General features: G+C 35.2%; 3 protein-coding genes, 1 non-coding gene and 1 pseudogene across 7 annotated transcripts; all 5 read left to right on the forward strand.

Annotated features, from left to right (window-relative positions):
• The first annotated feature begins 12,783 nt into the window (after positions 1-12,783).
• On the forward strand, positions 12,784-13,664 carry LOC18438343 (uncharacterized). The gene has a single exon (XM_088873740.1). It carries the CDS (start codon positions 12,896-12,898, stop codon positions 13,445-13,447), a length of 552 nt encoding a protein of 183 aa, XP_088729866.1. The 5' UTR covers positions 12,784-12,895; the 3' UTR covers positions 13,448-13,664.
• Positions 13,332-24,863, forward strand: LOC148780803 (putative serine/threonine-protein phosphatase 2A regulatory subunit B'' subunit TON2). Of its 4 annotated transcripts, XM_088873741.1 has the most exons (4): positions 13,332-20,159; positions 21,914-22,016; positions 24,240-24,476; positions 24,642-24,863. In XM_088873741.1, exons 1-3 carry the CDS (start codon positions 20,043-20,045, stop codon positions 24,473-24,475), a joined length of 456 nt encoding a protein of 151 aa, XP_088729867.1. In that variant the 5' UTR covers positions 13,332-20,042; the 3' UTR covers position 24,476; positions 24,642-24,863. The 4 variants fall into 4 exon arrangements, 1 of the variants encoding a protein (XP_088729867.1); XR_016060736.1 differs by lacking the exons at positions 13,332-20,159; positions 21,914-22,016 and adding exons at positions 22,023-23,328; positions 23,711-24,093 and having other exon boundaries at positions 24,240-24,863; XR_016060734.1 differs by lacking the exons at positions 13,332-20,159; positions 21,914-22,016 and adding an exon at positions 22,023-24,093 and having other exon boundaries at positions 24,240-24,863.
• LOC148780804 (uncharacterized) lies at positions 16,457-16,945 on the forward strand. The gene has a single exon (XM_088874669.1). The coding sequence runs from the start codon at positions 16,457-16,459 to the stop codon at positions 16,943-16,945; it is 489 nt and encodes a 162-aa protein (XP_088730795.1).
• Positions 24,037-24,158, forward strand: LOC148780805 (small nucleolar RNA snoR104). The gene has a single exon (XR_016039860.1). It is a non-coding gene; the product is annotated as a small nucleolar RNA snoR104 (small nucleolar RNA).
• Positions 24,864-24,916: 53 nt separating the features above from the next.
• On the forward strand, positions 24,917-25,032 carry LOC148780806 (5.8S ribosomal RNA; annotated as a pseudogene; the record flags this gene model as incomplete).
• Positions 25,033-25,381: the final 349 nt, after the last annotated feature.

Consider the following 25,381-nt stretch of genomic DNA (forward strand, 5'->3'; position numbering starts at 1 on the left):
CGAAAGATAATTGCATCCACTATAATGTTTATATTTAAACCTCGCTTAGTGTCACACCCCAAGAATTTACAATACTGTTATTTCTGAGATGTGACAGGCAAAACATATATACATCTATTGATAGGACAAATTCACAGTGGCGAGGTCTTACAAAGTAAATAAGGAAAGCTAGCACAACAACAGTATCTTCCAAGGTTGATCTTGACTAGCACTCAAAATGAATCCGCAGTTATCCTGAAAAATGTTTACCATAGTTTGATGAGTTTGACTACTCAGTAAGTGATCTTCATAATCCCAAAAATAATCATGTTTGAAAGATATCAATATTTTCCAAAATGAGATCTATTAACAGAAATGCATCAACAGTTTCACTTTCAATAAATGCATAATTAAGTATAATTCGAGTAATTGAAATGCTTATAACACTTTTAACGGCAGTACATAATTCAAAGGATTTCACAAAATACCCTACTGGCGTCCCAAGTAGGTCACCTATATACCCCATCAGCGTCCTGATGGGTCCACTTAATCCCTATCGGCGTCCCAGATAGGTCCACTTATACCCTGCAGGTCCACTTATACCTCACCGGGGTACCGGATGAGTCCACTTAATCCCTACCGGCGTCCCAGATAGGTCCACTTATACCTCACCGGCGAACCGGATGAGTCCACTTGCATACTTAAATTATTTCTAAATCTCTTTAAACATTCGAAAGCAGCAATATCATGTACTCAACATATCACTGAAATCATTAATATGAATTTCACTTAAACCATTAATAACAGTCACTCTCTATAACATTTCAAAAATAACCAATCAAATATTTTGGGCTCAAATTTAGAAAGGTAGCAGTTTGTAAAGGCATTCTAGCATAATTGCCAATTTAATATGTATAGAAAAACTCTTAGAGAAATTCAAGAATACGGAATTATCACAATTTATGGGATATCAATCCACAAATAAACGTTTCACAACAATACTATAATCAAGTGCAAAAATGTCAATTTTTAAATAATAAGGCAGTCATTTGCACATGAATTTTACAATGTCTAAATATTCAAAACAGTAAAAAGAAATATCACAATTTTACTAAAAGCAGAAATATCACATTTATTTCTAACAATAGACAAGAAAAATAAATAAATTTATTTTTCTAATTTACAGCATTCAAAATTTCTAACATAGATAAAATATCACAATTTTTATTAAAAAGATTATTTTTCAAGATAATGAGGTTGTGTGAGCATAAAATTTATCGTGCCTAAAATTCATGATAATAAGCAAAAATAATTATTTCATTTTATTTTTAAAAAGAATGGATTATTTTTCGAGACAATGAGGTCACTTACACATAAAACTGATAAAATAAAGATCCTAGATGGAAATATCACTATTTATTAAAAATAGACTATTTTTCAGAAAGACGATGTCACTTACCCACAAATATTTGAGAGGGAACTTCGATAAAATTCGGCTAGAGAGAGAGAGAGATCTCAAAATTTTCTAGGGTAGGAGTGCTCACCTCCCCTATTTAAATTCTTATAACGTATTATTATATTATTTTATTACGTTCTACCTCATACTTGAGGTGTCGCGTTAAGCGTCCGCTTTCAACATACGAAAACCACGTCCGCTAAAGGATGTTGCCAGCTGCAAGCAGCAACTGCAAAGGCTGTAAACAAAGCAGCAGCAAAAGTTTTAAACCAAGTAAAAGTTTTGAAAATAGTGATGGTCCCCAAGGACCATCATACTCAAACAGACCATCACCTATTTAAAAGCATCTTTTCTCCTTTGTTTTTTTTTTTTTTTTTGAAATTTTAGGATTGTTACACTTAGATTCTTTATAAATGATGAGCTATGCTTTAAATTGGCATGTCACTGTTGGCAGTTGTCACTGGAACTCGTAACTATTGCCTCTGTTGTAATGAATTTTGACTAATTAAGTGGAGTCCAATTTCTCCCAAACCACTATCATTTGAAAGATCCATGTGTGTACTTAAAGTTGCATATTGAATTCATCTTGAAATGCCCTCTCGATTGAAAGTTATACCGATAATAAGAGGGGTACGTCATTGTTACTAGTCATAAGAATTTCCAGAATTATGCTTATTTTTATAATGAATTGTTTAGTGACCAAACTATGCCTAAATGTGTCCAAATCACTTTGGGTACGTCATTGTTACCAGCTACAAGAATTTTCAAAACTGTGCTTGTTTTTATAATGAATTGTTTAGTGACTAAACTATGCCCAAATGTATCCAAATCACTTTTAAATGAACAATGAGTGATATTTCAAAATTGATTTTCGAACCATGCCAAAATTCTCTATGGTTTGATAATGGTGCCTTCTTTCTATGAAGATACCTTGGATGTGAATATAGAGAATGTTAGAATTGTTATATCCTTTTTTTGAGCTAATCACTGATCAAATCAAGCGATGAATGTTGTAAGTACTATGTGACCATTTTCATGTGATAAGTGTAAGTTCCATGTGATGAAGTTCATGTGATAAGTGTTACATATTAAGTGTCATAGTGTTATGTGACCCGTGTTATATGATCAGTGCTATGTGATAAATGTCATAATGATATGTGATAAGTGTTCTATGACCAGTGCCATGTGACAAGTGATAAGTGATAAGTGCCAAGTGATATTTTATCTATTGGCCATATTATGCTTCGATAATCATAAAGTGGTATAAGTGACACTACGCACGAGTTATCCGTGGTAGTGTGATGTGTGATCTGATACGAAAGTGATTGTCAGCAGTGTTTCCTAACTCTCTATAATAGGAGGGGAGCTAGGATGAGTGCGTAATTGGAGGGTCACACCCCCCGAACAATTTATGTGATGTGGAAAGAGAACAATGAACCATGCCTTGCAAGGCAAGTACTTATCAAAAGCACCAAAGCGCGCTGGGGACTATGTGCGTGAGTATGAGGGCATTACTGAATGGGCCACTCATTGTCATTGCCGTCCCTCTTGAGAAATGAGAGAAGTCATAAACAATGGGATTGGCTTGCCTTGATGAATAGGGCTTGTACTTCAGGAGCAGGTGATGCTAAGAATCGTGAATGTGAATGATAATGGCCATGTTGACTAAATGATAGTTATGATAATTATGATATTTGATATGACACCTTGTGATAGATATATTGATAAGAATGCTGATTTAAATGACATATGTATTGTGATTGCTTATAATTGAAAGAATTATTCGTGATAGATAAATACAATTTTGATGCATAATATTTAGATCTTTTTACTGGGCTTCATAGCTCATTCCATAAATTTCAATCCTTATAGATTGATAGCGGCAGGTATTGAGCTGGGAGCTGTAAGGTACGTGGTCGAGGGTTGAAGCCACGCTCTTTATTGTGAAGTCTCTACCATTGTATGTCTATTTGGTAGCCGGTCATAGCTTGTGGTTGTTGCTTTGGGATCTTATGTAATATTGGGCCATAGATGCCCCAAACTCTTGTTGTAACATTTTGGAAAGACATTAAGTATAGTGTAATTAAGTTATGAATGAAATTCCTCTGTTTTAAGTGTTCAAGTGAGTTTTAGAATGATTGTTTTAAATTCTTATTTGTGGTGTGCTTTGATTTACCGATTTCATAAGGAGTTGAGTTCACTCCGACCTGAGCGACATTCGCCACCTTGGGATCACGGTCCCGCAGTCTGGCACCCTTTGACGATTATGGTAAGGGTCAAGGGTGGGGTTGTGACAAAGAGAAAGAGGGAGAAGGAAAGAGAAGGGAGGAGAAAGAGAGAGAGAGAGAGAGAGAGAGAGAGAGAGAGAGAGAGAGAAGGAGAGAGATAAGGCAGGTCGGTGGCTTAGCCGGTGGCCCGGTTGACTGTGAAGAAAGGGTAAGAGAGATGGAGAGAAGAGAGAAAAAGTGAGAGGAAAAGGGAAAGAGAGAGAGGGGGAAGAGGGAAAGAGTGAGGAAGAGAGAGAAAGAGGGGAAGAGAAGGCGCCACCGGCCCAGTTGGCTGTGAGGAGAGAGCGAGAGGGAAAGAGAGGGGAGATAGAAGAAATATAAAGAAAGAGAGAGATATTACCTAGTCGGATCCTTGAACTGGACCCGCGGCTAAGTCGGAAGTGGAGAGTCCCAAGTGAGAAATGAGAGGTTCAAAGAGAGGAGTGAGAAGTTCTAAGGGTAGTGGCTTGTGAGAAAGTTTTGTTTCTCATCTCTTTAGATGGGAAGGGGTGGAGAAAAGTATTGCAAACCAAGGGAAAATTCAAATTGAAATTCTTAAGCTTATGGGCCAAATCTCATTAATTTCTCATCCTTTGAACCTAGGGTTACAAATTCTTATATAGAGCTCCCCTTGAACAAGGGTGGATGCTCAAAACTAACTAAAATTGCTAGAAAATACAATTTTCATGAATTAAATTTGAATCTCGATTTTGGGGCAAAATGACAAATTGCCCCTACCCACAATCTTTCAAATGACAAGACAGTCCCCAAAAAGTGGCCATAAACCATGATGATCTTTCGAGGTTCATTTTGGGTCTTTCCAACGACTTTCTGGTGAAAAGATTGCCACGAACGTGACGGTCTTGGTGAGGCGATCGCTTTGACATATCTTTTGGTCCTCGAATCGAAGCATTGAGCTATCGGCAAAATTCATCAAAAGATGAGAAATGTGCAATCTTAGATCTCAGATCTTGGTCATTCCTTGCCTTTTTTATTGATCTTTTTATCGTGGAACGACTAGGAAGTTGTCACGATCGTTTGGTGATGAGAATGACTCAATTTGGTGTCCAAATCGCCACTTGCCGAATTGGGGAACTTGCCATAATTTTGATTCCCGTCACCTGAAAATGCCTCTTTAGCTACCTTAAAATACAACTCTTCTAGCCATTCATCATGTGTGATGCTTAGCTGGAATCGAAGCCCTTGACCTTGCGGTCGCAACGGACCCACGTCCAAGCCGATCCCTCATCGGGATTTCGTGTGGGTTGTTTGATCGATAGGATATCCTTCTTCCAAAAATCTGCAACACATGAGTTTTCTTAAGTGATTTCTCTCTAAGATTTCTCTTGGCTCGGGTCACGCCATGGTCCGTGCGATATATCAAAACGTGCATGTCAACGAGACGAAGGTCCTCGTGAAATTTGAGCTTGATCTGGCTTAAGATGAAGGAGTTATGACCCTTCAAATGTGATATTGAAATCACATTACATAATTTCCATCTATGGAAACTGGTTCACTGAGGGTGTACCAGAATAGTGCATAACCCACCTTTTTTTGGGTAAGTTAACCACAGAATCTTCTAGAAGTGTCCGAATTTGCTGAAATTTGATATCTGGGGGTTTTCAGACCTTCTGAATCTAATAGAAGTTGTCTGGTGTTCATCTGAAGCTCCGGTGATAGGTTTGTAATTATAAGATGCATTTTTAGCCTATTAGAGGCTGAATCTGAAAACTGATTTTGTCTCTGATCCACCTTAATGTCGTCAAATCACGACGAATTGGGTGGGTGTTCTTAGGGAGTCATGGGCTACATCCACATACTTTTTGGGATCAATCTATTGTCTTTAAAAAATGTGCTCCAGATCAGGGTTTATTTCAACAGTGCTTATGTGATCCGCATGCATTTTGGTACCTGCAAGTCTAGGTCGCGATTGGCTTTCTCTTTATTCTCCTCGGGGATACAAGTGTTGAAAAATACCTTAAAACAATACTAATATGCCATTTCGATTATTCTCAGATGAGCACGGAAACATGAATCTCTACGATTGATCTTTGTTCAAAGAACTCTTACGAATTTGAGTGGTTTATAGGGTTATGACCCATTTCCTATGGGTAATACTATTGGCTCATACTTTTAGAGACAGAAAAAAATGACCGCTTGGGAGAGGGTTTTGGAGAGAATACCTTATTAGTGGTTGTTGGGCTTCTAGATTTCCTGTAATGGGGAAGATGTTGAGGCAAACAATGAAAAAATATAAAAGTTCTTATTTTATTGCTATTAGCACTACTCATATCTTTAGAGAACAAATACATGACCGTTTGGGAGCGAGAGCTTTGAAGATAATAGCTTATTAGTGGTTGTTGGGCTTCTTGATTTCATGCAATTGGGAGGATGTTCATAAACAAAAATAAAATTGTCGGGAAGCTATCATAAATATGAGAGCAATGAAAATTATATCATTTTAAAATTTGTAATTAGTCCACATTAGAGATAGAAAATGAGTGAGAGAGAGGTTAAGGAGAAAATGAAAGGCTTTCTCACCATTGAGCCCCTCATGTATGGATGTATTTATATATGTAGGTATATACGTAAATGTTACAATAACAATCATGAATAAAAAAGCAGACCTCTTATATGACCATTTCTATAAAAATGTATGCATGCGTCCATGGTTTCATGAATATTAAACACATAAATGGTTATAATGCTCTTCCACATACTCCAAGTATCTCCATTATTGCTAATACTCCCTTTTTTTTCCTAGTCAAGTTACACCTACAAACACCATGTAACTATATCGGTCTTCTAAACCATTAAATGCAGCTAAAAATTGCATCTATCTCATATACCTCTTATGGTCAACGGCGGATTCTAGTGTGTTCCAGAGTCTTATACACGATCCCTATCTTTAAGTAGCAGCAAATACAAATGGGTGAAATATTACTAAATTTAAAAGCTTATTTTAGATACCCAAAATAAAAACCTGCATCCCAAATCAATTTAGAGAGAGATACCAAAAACAGTCAGACACACATATACACGCATAAATAGAGAGAGAGGTAACCTCGATTTTTCTTGGTTATATAAAAAGGCCGTGAGTTCATAGTGTATTGTACGTACTCGAAACCTTTCGAAAATCATCATTGTTAAAAACACGTGAGTTCATAGAATGGAGCAAATATAATCTCATTTGTTGTATGACCTTGTATATACTCAAAACGTAATTTAACAGAAGAAAAGAGGGTTGGAGTTATTTAATGCTTTAACCCGAAAAAGAAATTAGATGGGTTTCTCAATTTATCCATAAACAAAATCTAAACATTTTTTTATCCAAAATTTCACTACCAAAAACCAGAAAAATAACATGAAGAGCATGCAATAACCATCAAAATCCCTAGCATTTACTTAACCCAACTTCTCATTTCAAAGAGCCAAAACATTGATAAAGCTCTAAACAAATGCACCTAACAAACTAAAAAGCCATAATTTCCTTAAATCAAATGACAAACTAAAACCCATAAATCAATAAATTGATGAAACTCACGCATAAATAGAGAGGGAAAAAGAAATGAAACACACATTGTTGTATGAAAAATAAAAAATAGCATATCTATTTTGAAAGGTTGAGAGGGGCATGTAAATGCTTCTTAACCTATTTATAAAACTTCTAAACCTAATTAGGATATAAATTCTCTCTCTCATTCTAAGGGTTGGAGGTATTTTAGTAAGGGCTAACAATGGACCCAGCCCCAACCCAAACCCAGCAAGTATCCGGGTATAGGTCTAAGTTTTGGACCCCTGGGTAGGGTTCAAGTCTAACAAATGATACCCGAACCGTCCTGAGTCCTGATACAACTGTATTCGACCCGCGGCTATTCAGATCTGTATTTATTATATATAATTTAATTTTTATTTTATTATTTTATATGATTTAATTTTTAAAACTGTCCTTAAGTTTCCAGCCCAGAGGTTATATCTCAATAAATTTATACAGCTTGTCAATGTGGGATTAATCCACACACTAGCCGCTTCTTGTTTTTCCTTAGGTCCAATTAAAAAGAACTGTTGTGACTCCTCTCTGTCTAGATGTGACGACCTCTGCCCCACATAAATATGAGTTTAGCAATGGGCTTACTTTCTCTCTCTAAATACATAAATAAATTTAAAGCTATCATCGTCACGGTTTTGGTTGCAATACTTTATGTGAGGCTCAGACTCATGGCTGCAACCCTGCAACATGGCTGCAATCCTGCATCAGTCCAAAAATAAGACACCAATGCTTGATTGGTTGGTCTCTCTCTATCACATAATAGTAGGGATAGTTTGAATTTTGAAAACTGGGAAGGTTTGAATTTTGAAAAGTACATGGCATTAAAAAAAAAAAAAAATATAGGGAGAGAGGTGGTTCTATATGGATAGGAAGATTAGTCCCACATTGATGATAATACATACAATGAGCTTTTTTTAGAGGGAGAGATTGGCAACTTGAAGATTCTTTGAGGGGCTCAATGGTTATGCAAAACCGAGATGCATTTTTATAGTTATTTTTTATTTAAAATTATATTTTACGAGATTTTACAGTATTCAATAAAACAGATTTTACGAGATTTTACAGTATTCAATAAAACAGATGATAAAACCACTAACGAATTACATACTCTATAATAGTCCATGCATGCACCCATATATTCATTTTTATGTAGTGTAATATTTACGTGCTATAATAATTACCATATTTGTCATATACACTCAATTTATATTTAAATTTTGTAGTGATATTACATAATAAGAAATAGATCATAACTCTAAAAATCACTCCTATCTTATTTGCTGTATGAATTAGTGTTCAACACATATTCAAAAATTTTTATTGACTATGTAATAATAGAAAATGGGTCGTAACCCTAGAACTATTCAATTCGTAAGAGTTCTTTGTACAAAAACATGAATGTAGATATTCACGTTCCCATGCTCATTTGAGAGTGATGGAAAAGGCTTATCAGCATATGCAATATAAACAGTCTCAAAATTCAGAAACTAATATTTCACAAGACGTTTCTACACCAATGACAAATATTATTCTTTCATCATCAAACCAATTCTTCAATGACAATAATTTTTTCCACTTAGAGAGAAGAGATCCTCATGTAATATTGACAATGACAATGACAATGATACAAACTCAAAATCATTGTCGTTCTATACAAATTTTCCTCACATATTTTTTGGAGAAAAAAATTATAAATTTTTCTTACTTTTTCTTTTTAATTATAACTACTTCTCCTTATTATTGTAGTTAAAAATTTCTTATTATCTAAGGAATGACTCATGATTAATCAAAATTTTGATTAATAGATCTTTCTGATCATTGAATATTTAGTTAATATGTTAAAGTAATTACATACATGCAGCACATGTAATTCAAATAGTATATTATAAAAAGAAAGGGGAAAGGTTTCGATACTTCCCCTACAACATAGAAGATCTATGCTTTCCTTAACATCCAGCCGTCCAATTTTGATCAAGAGAGCCATTCACTGTTTGATTTTAGATCCGACGTCTCAAAGTATTTTATTTTTAGTTTTTTTTAAACAAATTGTATGAATATGAAATTTGGTACATGCTATCTTCTCATTAGGGCGCACCTATAAAAAATATTAAAAATAATTTTTCGATAAAATATAACGATCAAAATACCCCTTAAAAATGTCAGGGGTATTTTGGTTATTTTATTTTATTCGAAATATTTTCTTTTATGTTTTTCACTAGTGCAAGTTTAATAGAGGATTGGACATCCAAAAATTGGTGTCAAAATAGCTTATAGATAAATAATTAAAAATAAAATAGTGTAGATACGTAAGATTGTGATTGGAACAATCTTAACCCTCCATTCAAAATGGACGGTTGGATAAGGAGAAGTATATAAGTTTTATGATGTAGGGGAAGCATAGAAAGCTCCCCCAAAAGAAACATCCGGCTGTTATATTTATTGTGCGCCGTGGTCCACCACAAATAACTTGCTCCTCTTTTATTGCTTTGGAGGGCCGTCGGTTTTCCAAATCCTAATGAACCCTTGGGGCACACGATGTATTTTGTCCCTCATTCAGAACGCTCGAAGAAGATTGAAAATCAATTCTTTTATTTATCTAAAATTATGAAGAAGATTGATTTTATTTATATTTTAAAAGTATTTTAAACGTTTATTTTATATACTAATATATAAGACCAGCATGATCAAAGGATAAAGCTTTTGCGAAACTTTATGAATTGGGGTGTGTTGTGCTCCCACAAAGATATACTATGAGCTTCATGAATACAAAACTACTATTATGCAGAGGTGGCGGTTTTCCAAATCCAGGTGAACCCTTGGGTGCACACTATGTATTCTGTCCCTCCGATAGAGCACTTGAAGAGGTTTGAAAATTACAATTTTGATTTGTCTTAGATATGAAGAAAATTTGTTTTTATTTATATTTTCAAAGATTTATTTTATAAACAGATACATAAATCAGCTGGATCAAAAGATAAACCTTTTGCGAAGCTTTGTGAATTGCAGCGTCTCTGTGCTCCCACAAATATATATTGTGAGCTTGCCACCTCAAAAAATATAAAAATTGACAATATTTTAAAATTTGCAAATGCATTTAGAGCTTATTTTAGAAAGGAAGTTAAATCGTATTCTTTAAAACGAATTTTTACCTAATAGATCATATACAAAATATGCATTGATGGGCATACAAATTTATATATAAATATAAGAAGGGTTCGGTTTGTATAGGCTCTAAACAATCAAATTAGAGCCTACCTTCAAATAGTATCGAGAAATGTGGTTTTAATATTTGAGATCTTTGTGATAGCTTTAAAATATATTTTTATATTTATTTATAAAGTATAAAGCTTCAAAAATAGTGTAGGTCGACAAATCTATCAAAATTTGAAAAGCTTGAAAATCGACGGTTAAAAAATACGTTACAAAATACACTATTTCCAAAATTTGAAATCCATTTTTTTCTCATGACTATGCTTCTTGATGTTGAGATGATCAATTTAAAGATATTTGAACATCAAAACAACCTCTTCTAATAAAATTTTTGAGATAGGTTCAAATTTGATTGTTTAGAGCCTCACCTCTATATAAACTTTTCCCATATAAGAAAGCTCATGCGCATCTAACAAATGAACGGCCGAAGATGTGAAGATCTATTCGGATGACTGGTGTTCTAAGCATGTGGCACGTTATGACTCGTGTTCTCGCACTTTATGACTCGTGTGTCCTGAACATGTGGCACTTATTTATAGAAGACTAGTGTTATACACGTGTGTTGTATGTAATATAAATTGTAATTATCAAAATAAATTTTTTAATGGTGAAATAAAGTTCCAAAAGGCATATCATATTATAGAGAGATAATAGATGGACCATCCTTAAATATGCTATTAAGGTTTTTTATTCTTTTTCCAATTTGGGTTTGGATTTTGAAAATTGGGAAAACGTACAAAAAGAAAATATAAATAAAAGAAAAATATAAATAAAAGAAAAAGGAAAAATGAATAGAGAAAAATGGAGAATAAATTATTTTTTTTGCATTTTAATATTTAGAAATAGAAAATTATGAAAAAAGGAGAAGAAAAGGGAAAGAAATTATTGTTTCTACGACATGTTACATAAACATAAAAAATACTATTATATTTTTATTATGGTAATAATAGTATATAACACATTCGGTGTTAAATATAGAAGTTAAAAGAATAATTTATTTGCTTTATTTGGTATCAATGTTAATTATTAAATAATTATTATTAAACATTATAGTACTTATTAATATGGATTATATTTATGGTAATTAATATAAGTCATAAATATAATTCTTATTAGATGTTATTAGAAATATAAAATATGTTGAATCCACTTATTAAAGGCAAATCCAAAAATTAAAAGTAGAAATATGCTTAGTGCACATTAAAAGTTGAATGTAAAAGAAAAAAGGTAATATGTATTTGTAGCAAATTGTTTGCTATTTTTTGGCCTAAGTTTGGATTTTGGTAATTGGGAAAAATAAATTTAGAAAAATATAGAAATATAGGAAATTTGAGGAAACATAGAAAAGAAATTCTCAGCTTTTTTTAGTATTTACTCAAAAGTTATATAATCTTTTTACTTTTAAAATTATGTTTGCCCATGTACTATATATAATGGAAAAGTTTATATAAGATGTCAACCATGTACCGAAGAAGTAAGGGTTACCTCAAAATCCACTAAAAAATATTGTTTCTACACTGCAAAACCCTTAAAATGATCATCTCAATCTCGAAATATATGGATATGCACTTCCAAAAATAATTCATCTTATAAGGTATTATCTTGACCATCAATTTTCAAGATTTTCAAGTGTTTATAAATCTACTTGATTTCACCTTAATTTGTGCTTTGAAATATGAAGTTTTTATATGGCCTAGGCTTTATGAAAACAAAATAAAGCCTCACCTCCAAATCTCATCCAGAAAGCATTTTTGGTATCGAAATCTTCATGATGGCTCTAAAATTAATTTCCAATACTGATAATGAATACAGATCTTGTGGATCTGTGAACTCTTATTTTTACGGTGAAATGGATGGTCTATATGATTTGTTGCAATATACACTATTTTTAGATTCGAAATCTTACTTTTTTTTCACAATTTAAAATTTTTTCAACACTTAGAATTGCAATTTTTGATGAGTTATGAGATGAAGATTTATTCACTTTAAAACTCATCCAAGATTAGAGTTTTGATGTCAAAAACTTTATCGATCATCTCGGCCTTGACCATTATAATTGTAAAAACAAAAAAGATTTTAAGTCTTATAATTAGTGTCTATTATTACATGTTTTCTCCATTTCGCCCTAAAAATAAGTGTTTATGTATCGATATAATTTTTTTGAGCTTCAAATTTCATAGTTGATATTCATTTTTTATTTTGGAGCACTTTATAAATATTTATCATGCAATGACTCTAGGAGATTTTGTACTTTGTTTTCCTAAAGCCGAGGCCCTATAGAAACGGCTTCAATGTACATCCCCCCCTAAAAAATCTACTGCCAAAAAACCAATGTCACCTTAAAACCTACTTTCTATATAGCCAGAAACCTCTTAAAACCCTTTCTCTGTCTCTCTGCAACTGCTTTTAGGTTTTTTCCATTTTCAAGCTTCAATGGGTTCCTACAACAATAACAGTAACTCCACCAACTTTGATAACCTCCTTCTTCGAACCCTAATGGGCAGGCTTCAGCTTCGCCCCCCTTACCTCAACAATAACTCCTTTCTCTCTCAAAACCTCGACGATTTCTTACTGGAAGCCACAACCGAGGACGATGACGAAAAAACCCCTCTCGCTAAAGAGGAATTGAAGCTGGAGAGAGAAATAGTCAGGCTTATACACATGGGAAACACTGAAACCCTGAAACCCAATTCGAGCCAGGCCGTAACGATCGGAGAACACCATGTCTGTGTTGGTTTCCATGAAGACCCAGGCTCTGAGTATAGGGTGTGGGAGTGGCATGGACACATCATGCTTTTTGATGAGGAAAATGGGTACTCCCCGGAATACATTTATGGGAACTATTTTGAAAGGGCTCCCGTTAAGGAGGAGAAAGAAAGTGATGGAGAGAGTGAGAACGTGGGCCTTCGTGAGTTGATTGGAGATGCTGGTTCTGATGGCGGAAGGATTGTGAGGAGGAATTTGAACGCGGGCTCTAAGAAGTAAGAAGTCAGGCTTTTAAAGGTGCTTTACATTGGGCGAAAAAATGGAGGGGCCATTGTTATGGATTATTGAGCTTCATGCTTTTTGTTTTGATTTTTTTTGGGCTTTGAACTTTATAGTTGTCGCTAAAGAGTTCTTAGTGATGGTTTGTATCTGTTAATAAACAGATATATATATGATCCTTCACGGAATAAATATTTTTTCCGATTTGAAGTCTAAAGAAGTGGCCTTAAATTCCTAAATGTTGTGATGTGTTTCAGGCTTGTATGATTTGGTTCTAGTGAGATTTGTTAGATGGTACTTTATATATACTTATACATGCATAATCTTGCTTCATTTAGGGTTGTTTCAATGATCATGCTTGGTTATGTGTTTCGTGTTAAGCAGAGATCAGTAGCATTACAACTGTGGTGTTCTTGTTCTTTTTCACACAAGGGGTGCTGTCTTTTGTGCTGAATTTTGATGGGCGGAGGAAATTGATAAGGGATTAACTTACTTAGAAAGAATTGTTGGTATGCTATGATTAATTGCTGTAAAAGACACTAAATGATTAAAGAAAATAGAAAAAAATTTGATCTCATTAGTTATGGGTTCGTTTTATATACCATCATTACTGCCTGCTTTTACGTACTTGTAAGAATGGAAGTCAGTATGTAATTTTATTTTGGGTTTATTTTCAATTGATCTGTTAAAAATCGTATGGGTTTGCAATGGGAAGTTTGAACCATTATTGGTTTCTCTGTTTTTTTCTTGCATTGTTGTCACAATTTGTTACGAGGACTCTCCCTTGGATAAAGAAAAAGTGTGTTGTGCTTGAGAGTGAGAGTGTATGATTCTTGCTAGGTGGGCAATCTATGGTGCATAGCTTGTTAAGGCTTTCATTCATTTCTTATCTACTCCTCCCTCCCGGTGTTTTGCATTCATTGCATTTGCATGTTGATCCGGATGCGATTTATAGAAGAGGTCATGGACGATCCTCTATTTCTGATCCTCCTTATATTGAATATATATGATCATTCTCTAACCCATTGCGGTGGTATTCCTTATGCTTCTTGCTAAAAATAGGCACATGGTTCAATTGTGCGTCTCTTCCCTTGTCAGACTGGAACAATTACTTATGTATTTTTTTTTGTGGTTGGTACTGATCTTTTCTTCAAATATTTGCCCTTTCATTCATTTCTTATCTGCTCCTCCCTCCTGGTGTTTTGCATTCATTGATGGTTTAAGATGGTCTCCTTATACAAACCAGACCCATCTATGATTTCAAGCCAAGCTTACAGAATGTAAATAAAAACTAGAAGAATTGATATTTAGAACTGGATCTAGCGAATTATACCTTCGAAGAAAACTACCCATTCCAGAGAGAGGCCGAGAGATATTGATTTATGAAGGAGTTGAGCAGACATACAATTCTTGAGGCAAAGGATAGAAAGAGAGATTTCATGAGAAAGAGAGAGGGATATGAAGTTGTTTTTTGGTGAATGCAGAATTTCGACAATAAAAAAATATTTTCAAGTGAATTTTACAAGTTAAAAAAGGTAGAGAGAGGGTATTTAAATTCAAGCAAAGAAAATCATAGGTTTTCCATGGATCTGAGAGTCTATTTGAACTGCATTATGCAGTTGCATGAAAGGTAATTACCTCATTTTCCAAAAAACAATTCCTCATACATCCAATTGCATCTCCATCCCAAAAAAAAAAGGAGTCAACCATCTTAAGCCAATTCCACCTTACACTCCCTTGATCAGTTTTTGAGGTTAGTAGGGTTATCCCTAGCTAGCTACATAACCAAACCTTATACACAGGAGCAAAAGAATGAGGGCTCCAAACTCCTCCCATCGCCGTCTACTCAATGATGTTAAATCACAAGATCATCACCATCGCTATGGCCATACGGATCACACATTATTTTCCCTAGGTTTAAAAGCCACAAAGAATCAGACAGTTGAAAGCAACCTTCTCATGGTTTTTACAAGCGATGTTTCCTTATTTAATAAAGGATGAGGTTTCTATAGGGCCTAGGGTTTATAAAACCTCACCTCAAATCCTCATCTGGAAAGTACTTTAGGCATCGAAATCTTCATGATGGCTCTAAAATTAATTTCCAATAATGACAATGAAATTTGAAATTAAAAAATGGTACAAACTTGTGGATTTGTGAAGTCTTATTTTTAGGGTGAAATGGATGGTCTAGATTATTTGTTGCAATATACACTATTTTTAGATTTGAAATCTTAGTTTTTTTGCACGATCAGATGATCAATTTAAAAGTTTTTCAACTCTTAGAATTGCGATTTTTGATGAGTTATGAGATGAAGCTTTACTTATTTTGGAAGAGGGCTGTAGCCTATCAAACCATTTTCCTTAAAGTGCAGCCTAGCAAACCATTTTCCTTAAAGAATGTGCATGACCCTGAAAAAAAAAAAAGAAAGTATTTTGCTAGGGCTTCAGTATTATCAAAATAAGTAAAGCCTTACCTTAAAACTCATCTAAAAATTAGAGTTTTGATGTCAAAATATTTTCTGTATCGAGCATCTCGGCCTTGACCATTATAGTTGTTAAAAAAAAGGATTTTAAGTCCTAAAAATAGTCTATATTGTGACATATTTTCTTCATTTCGCCCTAAAAATAGGTATTCACGTAGATATGCATATTTTTTGAGCTTCAAATTTCATATCTGGTTTTGAGTTTTAATTTTGGACAATATTACAGATATTTGTTATGCAATGAATCTTGGAGATTCCATTTCTATACCCAGTGTGCTATTTTTAGACTGATTCGAGGTGAGGCTGTACTTTGTTTTCCTAAAGCCCAGGCCTCACCCCTAAAAAATCTACTGCCAAAAAGCAATGCCACCTTAAAACCTACTACTATATAGAGAGAAACCTCTCATAACCCTTTTCTGTCTCTCTGCAACTGTTTTTGGGTTTTCCCCATTTTTATGCTTCAGTGGGTTCCTACAACAATAACATTCATTCCGCCAACTTTGATAACCTACTTCTTCAAACCCTAATGGATAGGCTTCAGCTTCGCCCCCCTTACCTCAATGATATCTCCTTTCTCTCTCAAAACCTCGATGACTTCTTACTGGAAGCCACAACCGAGGATGATGAAGAAAAAATACCACTTTCTAAAGAGGAATTGAAGCTGGAGAGAGAAATCATCAGGTGTATTGACAGTGGAAACACTGAAACCCTGAATCCCAATTCGGGCCAGGTCGTAACGATTGGAGAACACCATTTCTGTGTCAGTTTCGATGATTACCCAGGCTCTGAGTATAGGGTGTGGGAGTGGCATGGGCATATCATGCTTTTTGATAAGGAAAATGGATATTCCCCAGATTACATTCATGTGAACTATTTTGAAAGGGCTCCGGTTAAGGAGGAGAAAGAAAGTGATGGAGAGAGTGAGAATGTGGGCCTTCGTGAGTTGCTTGGAGATGCGGTTTCTGATGGCGGAAGGATTGTGAGGAGGAAATTGAATGTGGGCTTGAAGAAGTAAGAAGTCAGGCGTTTAAAGCCCCTTTACATTGGGCATAAAAATGGAGAGGCCATTGTTATGGATTCTTGAGCTTCATGCTTTTGTTTTGAGTTTTTTGGGCTTTGAACTTTATAGTTGTCGCGAAAGAGTTCTTAGCGATGGTTTGTATCTGTTTGTATGATCCTTTACAGTTAAATATTTTTTCCTATTTGAAGTCCAAAGAAGTTCCCTTACATTCCTCAATGTTGTGATGTGTTTCAGGTTTGTATGATTTGGTTCTAGTTAGATTTGTTAGATGTTTCCTTATATATACCTATACATACATAATATTGCTTCATTTAGGGTTGTTTCAATGATCATGCTTGGGTATGTGTTTCGTGTTAAGCAGAGATCAGTAGAATTACAACTGTGGTGTTCTTGTTCTTCTCCACGCAAGGGGTGCTTTCTTTTGTGCTTAATTTTGATGGGGGGATGTAATTGATAAGGGATTAACTGATTTAGAAAGAATTGTTGGTATGATATTGATTAATTGCTGTAAAAAACAACAAATGGTTAAATACAATAGAAAAAGATTTGATCTCATTAGTTGTGGGTTTGTTTTATATATCATCATTATTGCCTGCTTTTATGTAATTGTAAGAATGGAAGTCAGTATGTTATTTTATTTTTGGTCTATTTTCTATTAATCTGTTAAAGATCATATGGGTTTGCGAGGGGAAGTTTGAACAATTATTGTTTTCTCTGTTTTCTTCTTGCATAGTTGTCACAATTTGTTATAGAGGATTCTTCCTTGGATATAGAAAAAGTATGTTGTGCTTGAGAGTGAGAGTGTATGTTTCTCACTAGATGGGCAATCTGTGGTGCTCTGATTGTTAAGGCTTGCATTCATTTCTTATCCGCTCCTCCCTCCTGGTGTTTTGCATTCATTGCATTTGCATGTTGACCCAGATGTGATTTATAGGAGAGGTCATGGACAATCCTCTATTAATGATCCTCCTTTTATGAAATATATATATATATATATGATGAATCTAACCCGTCGCTGCGGTGTTTTTGATGCTTCTTGCTAAAAATAGGCGCATCGTTCAGTTGTGCGCCTCTTCCCTTGTCCGACTGGAATGATTGCTTATATGTTTTTTTTGTGGTTGGTACTGATCTTTTCTTCAAATATTTGCCCTGAGATTTGTATTCATTGCATTTACATGTTGATCCAAATGCAATTTATAGAAGAGGTCATGGACAATCCTCAAATATAGAATAGGTCATGGACGATCCTCAAAGATTTGTATTTGTTGTATTCATTGCATTTGCATGTTCATCCGAACACGATTTATAGAAGGGAGCAAACATTCTTCAAATATTTTCCCTGAGATTTGTATTCATTGCATTTGCATGTTGATCCAGATGTGATTTATAGAAGAGGTCATGGACGATCCTCTATTTATGCTCCTTCTTAGATGGAATATATATGATGAATCTGTAACCCATTGCTGTGGCGTTTGTGAAGCTTCTTGCTTAAAATAGGCACATCGTTCAGTTGTGTGCCTCTTCCCTTGTCAGCCTGGAAGAATTGCTTATATTTTTTTTTATGTGATTGGTAATGATCTTATCTTCACATCTGCCTGGTTATACTTTGTTTGTGGCTTACTATTAACATATGGTTTCGAAGTGTCTTGAAATGTCTTTATCCTCTGCTGACTAATTTTACAGAATGCATATAAAATGGTTTTAGAAGAGACAAGACTCTCATAATTAACTTTTGGGAAGGGATTAACTTATGACACGAATATTGGTTTCTTGTCAAAGAAGATACTGCGCTCTAGATATGTTCTCTTGCCAATTGACTTATCTGTGTTGAATGGTTTGTTGATTGCCATCAATGTTGGAGACTGGTGAGTCCATTTAGACTCACCCGAGTCACGTAGGCTAGGCACCTTGCTAAGCCTGGACCAAACATTTGGGGACCTGCAGAGCTTGCCTCTTCCCAATATGTTAATTTTTTTTTTTTTTTGGAATTGCCGGAGTCTATTAGACTTGGGCTTGGGACTGTAGCGAGTTCCGATCCGACTCCTTGTTATCCAACTCTAATTTTTACATTAGGGGTTTGGATGATAGTTAATTATATATGGAGTGCACTATCTTATCCAAAATATTATTTTGTTAGCTGTTTGATATGCATCATGCATCATCATTGTCACAGCCTTTTCCCTATTAATTGGGGTCGGCTACCATGCATCATGTACAATTTTATTTAATTATGTTAAGATTTTTGGTGATTTCCAGCTATTTCTAGCTATTTTTAGAGCTATTTCTAGCTTTTGTTGGCTAAAAACATGTGATCTCCTGCAAATTACTTTTGAGTAAAGTGAAAACAACTTTTTGTATAAATAACGTGTAAAACTGCCTATAAGTTTATCTCTAACATCTTTATCATGGACACTGCCAAACAATTGATAATTCATTATCAGGATTGAGTTTATATGAAACAGTGAATTATTAGTGATAATGAGTACACCCGAACAAGCCTTTACTGTCTTGTCAAACTCACTATTAATCTAGAGTCTGGATGCTTGTTTTTTTTTTTTTCTAGATTGGGGATATCTCCTACTAATGAAATACCAACTGTTTTTCTTCAAAAAATAACTGGTCATGAAAGAAAAATTCACTTAAAGAATGTTTTTCAGATGTTTCATATAACGAGTAAATTTTTTATGGAAGATTAGATTAAGTTACGAGACAGCTTCTTTCTGTGGCCTTTGTTCAATCAGTGTGACACGTGGTTTGCATGAGATCGCCAGCTTTGAAGTTTGTTCCTCATGAAAACCAAGTCATGGTACCTGAAGAAAAAGTTAAAAAAAAAAAAAAATCTTTCTGAAACTGTCCCATCACAATTTTTTGTGTTTATTTTCTCCCATGTATGATGTTTGAAAGTCCCTTTTTTAATTATTCGAATACGTATTGATAACTTGTGAATACTTGTCATTTATTTAGTAGCTATATGGTTTTGTCCAAGTGGTCTGAATCTTTTGTCTTGTCGCATGCTATTGATGATAAACTGGAAACTTGTTGCATCAATGAATTTCTCTAGTTTTTCTTTATTTGTGTATTTCCCTGAACCATGCAAGTATTGTTTTTGCTGCTGTCAGGGAAGGTGTGCATAAAGAAGGTGCTTCTTAGTAATTGTCTGCAGGAACTGATGAAATTCCACCAGGCGGTTGCTTCTTTCTTGCAAATTGTTCGTAATATGTAGCAGAATCGGTATCGTCTGACATTTGTTTTTTTTTTGCTCAGTGGAAAAAAAAATCTATTTTTGTGTGTATGGCTGGTATAATTTTTTGAGCTAAGAAGGTAGTATTAATGCCAAAGTTTGATTATATTCCTTGACATAATTTAGTAGGTAAATTTGTTCAATGGAATGATACGGTGGCTTATTTATGACGGGAAGATTTGCAAATCATAAAATAAAATAGTATTGCTCAGTGGTTTGAATAAAATAGTCGTACTAAGTGGTTATGTTATGTCTGCAATGTGGCATCTTCATGATTCACTTTCAATATGTTCCTGATTGAATGGAAAAATTGCTGACAACATATTTTCCTATTTACGTTGTGATGTGACTCACGAAAGTGAGGAAGAGGTTGCAGATACTGAACAAGCTGAGAACTGGTTTTCTTTGACCTCTGCCCAAAGAGTATGTAGTAGGTTATTTTCTGAGACACTTAGAGAGATTACTTGAAGGTCTCATTGTGATTATTATGTTCTCAGTCTATTGGTGGTAGACGTTGATTATTTTTCTTTTGTTGGTAAAGCTTAGGATTCATCATAAAGGTAAGGATACACATCTTGTGCATGGTGTATCTACATATCCAGGTTATCCACCTTCAATTATCAAGGGCAGGCAAGTGGAGATGAACATAGTTTTAATGATGCACTTCCCTTGGTCTGTGGTTCATCTCCATGGCCCACCCTCTAAGGCATTGTGCATGCCTTGCCTGTGCATGGATGTGTAGACATGCTTCCAATTTATCATAATTGTAAGGTTTTCAGGATTCTTCTATAAAACATTTCTATTATCATGACATTGCATCTGTATTGTGATAATTTTATTGGTCAAAGGGTATGTAGTAAGAAAATTAGCAAGCGAATAATATTCAAAATACTGTTGTTAAGTGGCAAAGGAACATAATGTTATTCTGTGGGAAAAGTATAGAATGAGACCATTTATCTTGATACAAGGTGGTCACAATTAATCTTGACCATTGGATGTGAAATTGGGTGGCTGCATTTATTCCATTGACCAAGTTCAAAATTTTTTTTCTCGAACTTTATGACACATCCAAGCTATCAAATATCACATTGGATGGTTGTAAGTAATTGTGACCACCTTGTTTCAAAGGTAAATGGTCTCATTGTATACAATCCCTATTCTGTGTGGACTAGAGAATAGTTAACAAAACCTTGTGGTCCTCCCCTTCGAAAAAAATCTGATGTTGGATCACCCCATTGTGTAACTTCTGTGAAATGGGAATTCACTAGCTTATGTAATCGAAGAACAAAAATGCAAGGAATATTGCAGTGGTATCACATATATAAACTAACTGAGCTGGCAAATGGAAATTTACAGTTCAGGTCTAAGACAGAGAGGAAACTGTTTCACATTTCCAATTGGAATTCTGCTTATCTGTATATGTGCTCTATATCAGTGGTTGTGATTAGGAGTGTACCTTTGGTCCTGAAACCTTGTGAATTACACCTTACAATCAGGAATTAAAATTATTATTGATATCTCCCTTTCTTTGGCTCATTATAAAAAGTTGTTAAACTAAAGCTTTGCTGGTGACTTTTGTTTCTATCTGATGTGTCTGGGAAAGCATATATCATGCTTATTATTTTGGGATATCTTTGCATAGTATTTATTTTTAATTTGAGAAGGTAATTCGCCATAGATTATCTATTTATTTTCACTTATGCTTCCTGATTATCTTGCAGATATGTTCCTTGCTCTGGATAAATTATATGAATGGGACATTGAGCACGCATGAGCTTGGAGAATATGCTGATGGCACATTGACTGAAATATTTATCAAGCGAGGTGAGACAATAACGTTTTGCTCTCGCATTTTCCTTCTCTTCACAATGTCAAAAAGTTAGTAGTTGTGCTTTTTATATTAGTCATCACTAGGTAGAGACTGCGGCCAGATACAAGTTCCTTCTTGACAAGTTATTGTCAGCTGAGTTCTCAGTTTCAATTTGTGGTGTTGTAGTACTTGGCAAGGATATGCCCTTTAGCGTTTTGTAAGGGTGTGTCTGCAATTGTGTATGTTTTATTTGGGCATCTTTTTCATTTGTATGATTTTATGGGCATTAATCTAAGGGAAAAGTTTATTTAGAGCTGAGGCTCTAAACAATCAAATTAGAGCCTACCTAAAAAATTCCACTAGAAGAGGTTGTTTTGGTGCCCAAATATCGTCAAATTGATCATCTTGACATCAAGATGCATGGATATGAGAAAAAAATGGATTTCACGTTTTGGAAATAGTGCATATTGTAACGCATTTTTGGACCGTCAATTTTCAAGTTCTCATAGATCCGCTCGATCTGCACTATTTTTGAAGCTTTAAATTTTATAATTAAAGATTAAAATATATTTTAAGGCTATCACAAAGATTTTCAGTATTGAAACCACATTTCTCGACATTATTTGAAGGTGGGCTCTAATTTGATTGTTTAGAGACTCGGTTCTATGCAAACCGCACGCTTAATCTAATCTAATGGTAGTTATTTTTGCAAATTATTCTCCTTTTTATTTTTCTGTTAGTGGGTAAGTTGTTTTTGCTGTGGTCACCAAGGTGGCAGCATTTAGATATGGTTGTGTGATGTCGTACATTTTTGCATTTATTTTCCATGTACTAGAAATTAGTATTCCTTTTGATATGGTTAGATGAACCAGATTAGATCATGGAGAGTAGACAGACCACTGAAGTTTTAAATATCTTCAACTTATTCATATTTTCCTAACAAATAAAAGCTACAGCACATGCAATAAGACACGTGGGATCTAAAAGATGTGTAGGGGTTGGCCAATTTTTTATTTGTCAACCATTAAGGGCCTGTGGGATCTAAAAGATCGCATGCATAAGACATGAGAGAGAGAGAGAGAGAGAGAGAGAGAGAGAGAGAGATCCTTTCTCTCTTGTTCTTGATTGCCTTCAGCATTTGATGAGCATGTCCGTCGTGGTAAAGGCGGAGGAGGAAATACTGGAGAGATGGACTTTGAAAGTTTTCTTGACTTTGTGTTAGCCTTGGAAAACAAGCACAACTGAAGGTTTGACGTATTTGCTCCGGTGCCTTGATCTTCATGGACGAGGATACCTTCTTACAGCTGATATTCACACCCTTTTCAGGTAAAAAAATTCTTCCACTTTAGGGAAATCCACACAGATATGAGTGCTTTAAGTGTCGTAAACCCAGGATGGGCTTAATTTAATCATGGATTCAGTTGCAGAACTGGTTTTAGGAAAATGACCAGCTTCAGCATTGCATTTTCTAGAGGGAAAAGGTGTTCTTATAATCTTGGAAATTAGATTTTGTTTCTGATCTTCTGTGTCTTTTTTCTCTCATTTTACTGAGACTGGGAGCCTGTGGCTGCTGCCCCGGAGATAGAACATGCTCTTTTGTGTGTGTATGGGTGTGTGTGTGTGTCTGAGAGAGAGAGAGAGAGAGAGAGAGAGAGATGGGTACTGAAATTGATCCTTCGTACTAGAAGTTTACTGTAATCTATTACAGTATGATGGTACATGGTACTCCAAGGGAGCATGAATCCTTCATTCCTGCTGATCAATTGTGGACATGAACTGCACCTGAGTGAATGCAATGATGGGCACTACAATGGCTAATTCCTGCTGTCATCAGTGACAGAAGGTGGATGCGCATTTGCCTTAACATATGTAGTCTATCGGTTAGTGTGTGCTCTGCCAGCATATTATGTTGGATAATGGACCTAGTTCTTGTTTTCCTGTCTGTTTTCAATTAGAATAATCACAAATTGAGTCATAATTGTTTTTTTTTTTTTTTGTTCTTCTATATATGCATTTCAATATGGACGAGAAGAAGGGGGCCATACTGAAGTTGAGATGTTAACTCTGATACAATCGTCCGATATCAATCTTGTAATTTTTCCTGCTTGCAGTTTTGAAATAAAGTTCTACAAGTCTCAAAATTACAGGACATTTGAATTAATTGACAAAATAATTTTTTTTACTTATATGCTTTCACCTATGAAGAACGTAACAAGCTTCTCCTTTTGTTCTAATAGATGTGCATCAGAAGTGGATAGAAGGTGGTAACTATAAACTCTGCATAGAAGATGTAAGAGATGAGATATGGGATATGGTGAGGCCAAGTGACCCTCTCAAGATAACACTCACCGACTTCTTTGCCTGCAAGCAAGGGGGCACTGTGGCTGGAATTCTCATTGACATACGGGGATTTTGGGCCCATGACAATCACAATTATCTTCTACAGGAGGAGGAAGAGGCTGAAGAGGAGTAAGGTATTCGGCAGATAGAATTGCAATCAATGCTTGATCAGGATAAGGGGTTAGGTTGTGTTGTGTATATGTGATAGTTTCTTGTGATCTCTTTGCTTTTATTTTTACTCATTTGTTGTAAAATCAAATACTGTATAACTAGAGATTGCAACATGGCATCTTCTATAGGAGGAAGGGGCTGAAGAGGAGTAAGGTATTGGGCAGATAGAATTGCAATCAATGCTTGATCAGGATAAAGGGTTAGGTTGTGTTCGTGTGTATGTGAGTTTCTTGTAATCTCTTTGCTTTTACTGTTACTCATTTCTTTGCTTTACTGGTACTCATTTGATGTAAAATCAAATACTGTATAACTAGAGATTGCAACATGGCAAGGGAAATAGGTTTCCGTTCTGTCCCTTTTAACAAAAAAACATTTTGTTCACCCAAGACCTGCAGTGTTGGCCCTTGTGTAGCAAAATGCAATACTTGGTGTGAATTGCAGAATCCCGTGAATCATCGAGTCTTTGAATGCAAGTTGCACCCGAGGCCGTAGGCTGAGGGCATGCCTGCCTAGGCATCATGCCAAACGCCGCCCCTCCTCACCCTTGCGCACCAGTGCAAGGGCTCGGGGCACAAGATGGCCACCCGTTCCCCTCCCCTCGCATTGGAGGTGCGGTAGGCCCAAACCAAGGCCCAAACCAAGGCCCATAGCTTGCGGGTGACACGATGATCGGTGACAGTTGTATGATTGCCAAGCTTTTGTCTCAGCTGTGCAACACGGAATGACAGCTTTCTTTCAGGTAACTGGATATCCCTGGTAACATGAGCAGAAAGGAATCATGTGAACATAGGAAGAACATGTGAAGCAGACAATCAACCATCATTCCATTGGTTCATGTCCTTAATTGATAAATTATACATTGATTTCT

Source organism: Amborella trichopoda, chromosome 8 (assembly GCF_054954075.1).
Source record: "Amborella trichopoda isolate Santa Cruz 75 chromosome 8, AtrichopodaSantaCruz75HAP2 v2.0, whole genome shotgun sequence".
Taxonomy (NCBI): Eukaryota; Viridiplantae; Streptophyta; class Magnoliopsida; order Amborellales; family Amborellaceae; genus Amborella; species Amborella trichopoda.

What these genes read in the sequence shown, in the direction of transcription:
- LOC18438343 (XM_088873740.1), top strand. Translation starts at nt 12,896, where the DNA reads ATGGGTTCCTACAACAATAACAGTAACTCCACCAACTTTGATAACCTC.
- LOC148780804 (XM_088874669.1), top strand. Translation starts at nt 16,457, where the DNA reads ATGGATAGGCTTCAGCTTCGCCCCCCTTACCTCAATGATATCTCCTTT.
- LOC148780803 (XM_088873741.1), top strand. Translation starts at nt 20,043, where the DNA reads ATGCAAGTATTGTTTTTGCTGCTGTCAGGGAAGGTGTGCATAAAGAAG. An exon ending in TTGCTTCTTTCTTGCAAATT is followed by an intron (nt 20,160 to 21,913) that starts GTTCGTAATATG and finishes ATTATCTTGCAG; the next exon opens with ATATGTTCCTTGCTCTGGAT. An exon ending in TGAAATATTTATCAAGCGAG is followed by an intron (nt 22,017 to 24,239) that starts GTGAGACAATAA and finishes TTGTTCTAATAG; the next exon opens with ATGTGCATCAGAAGTGGATA.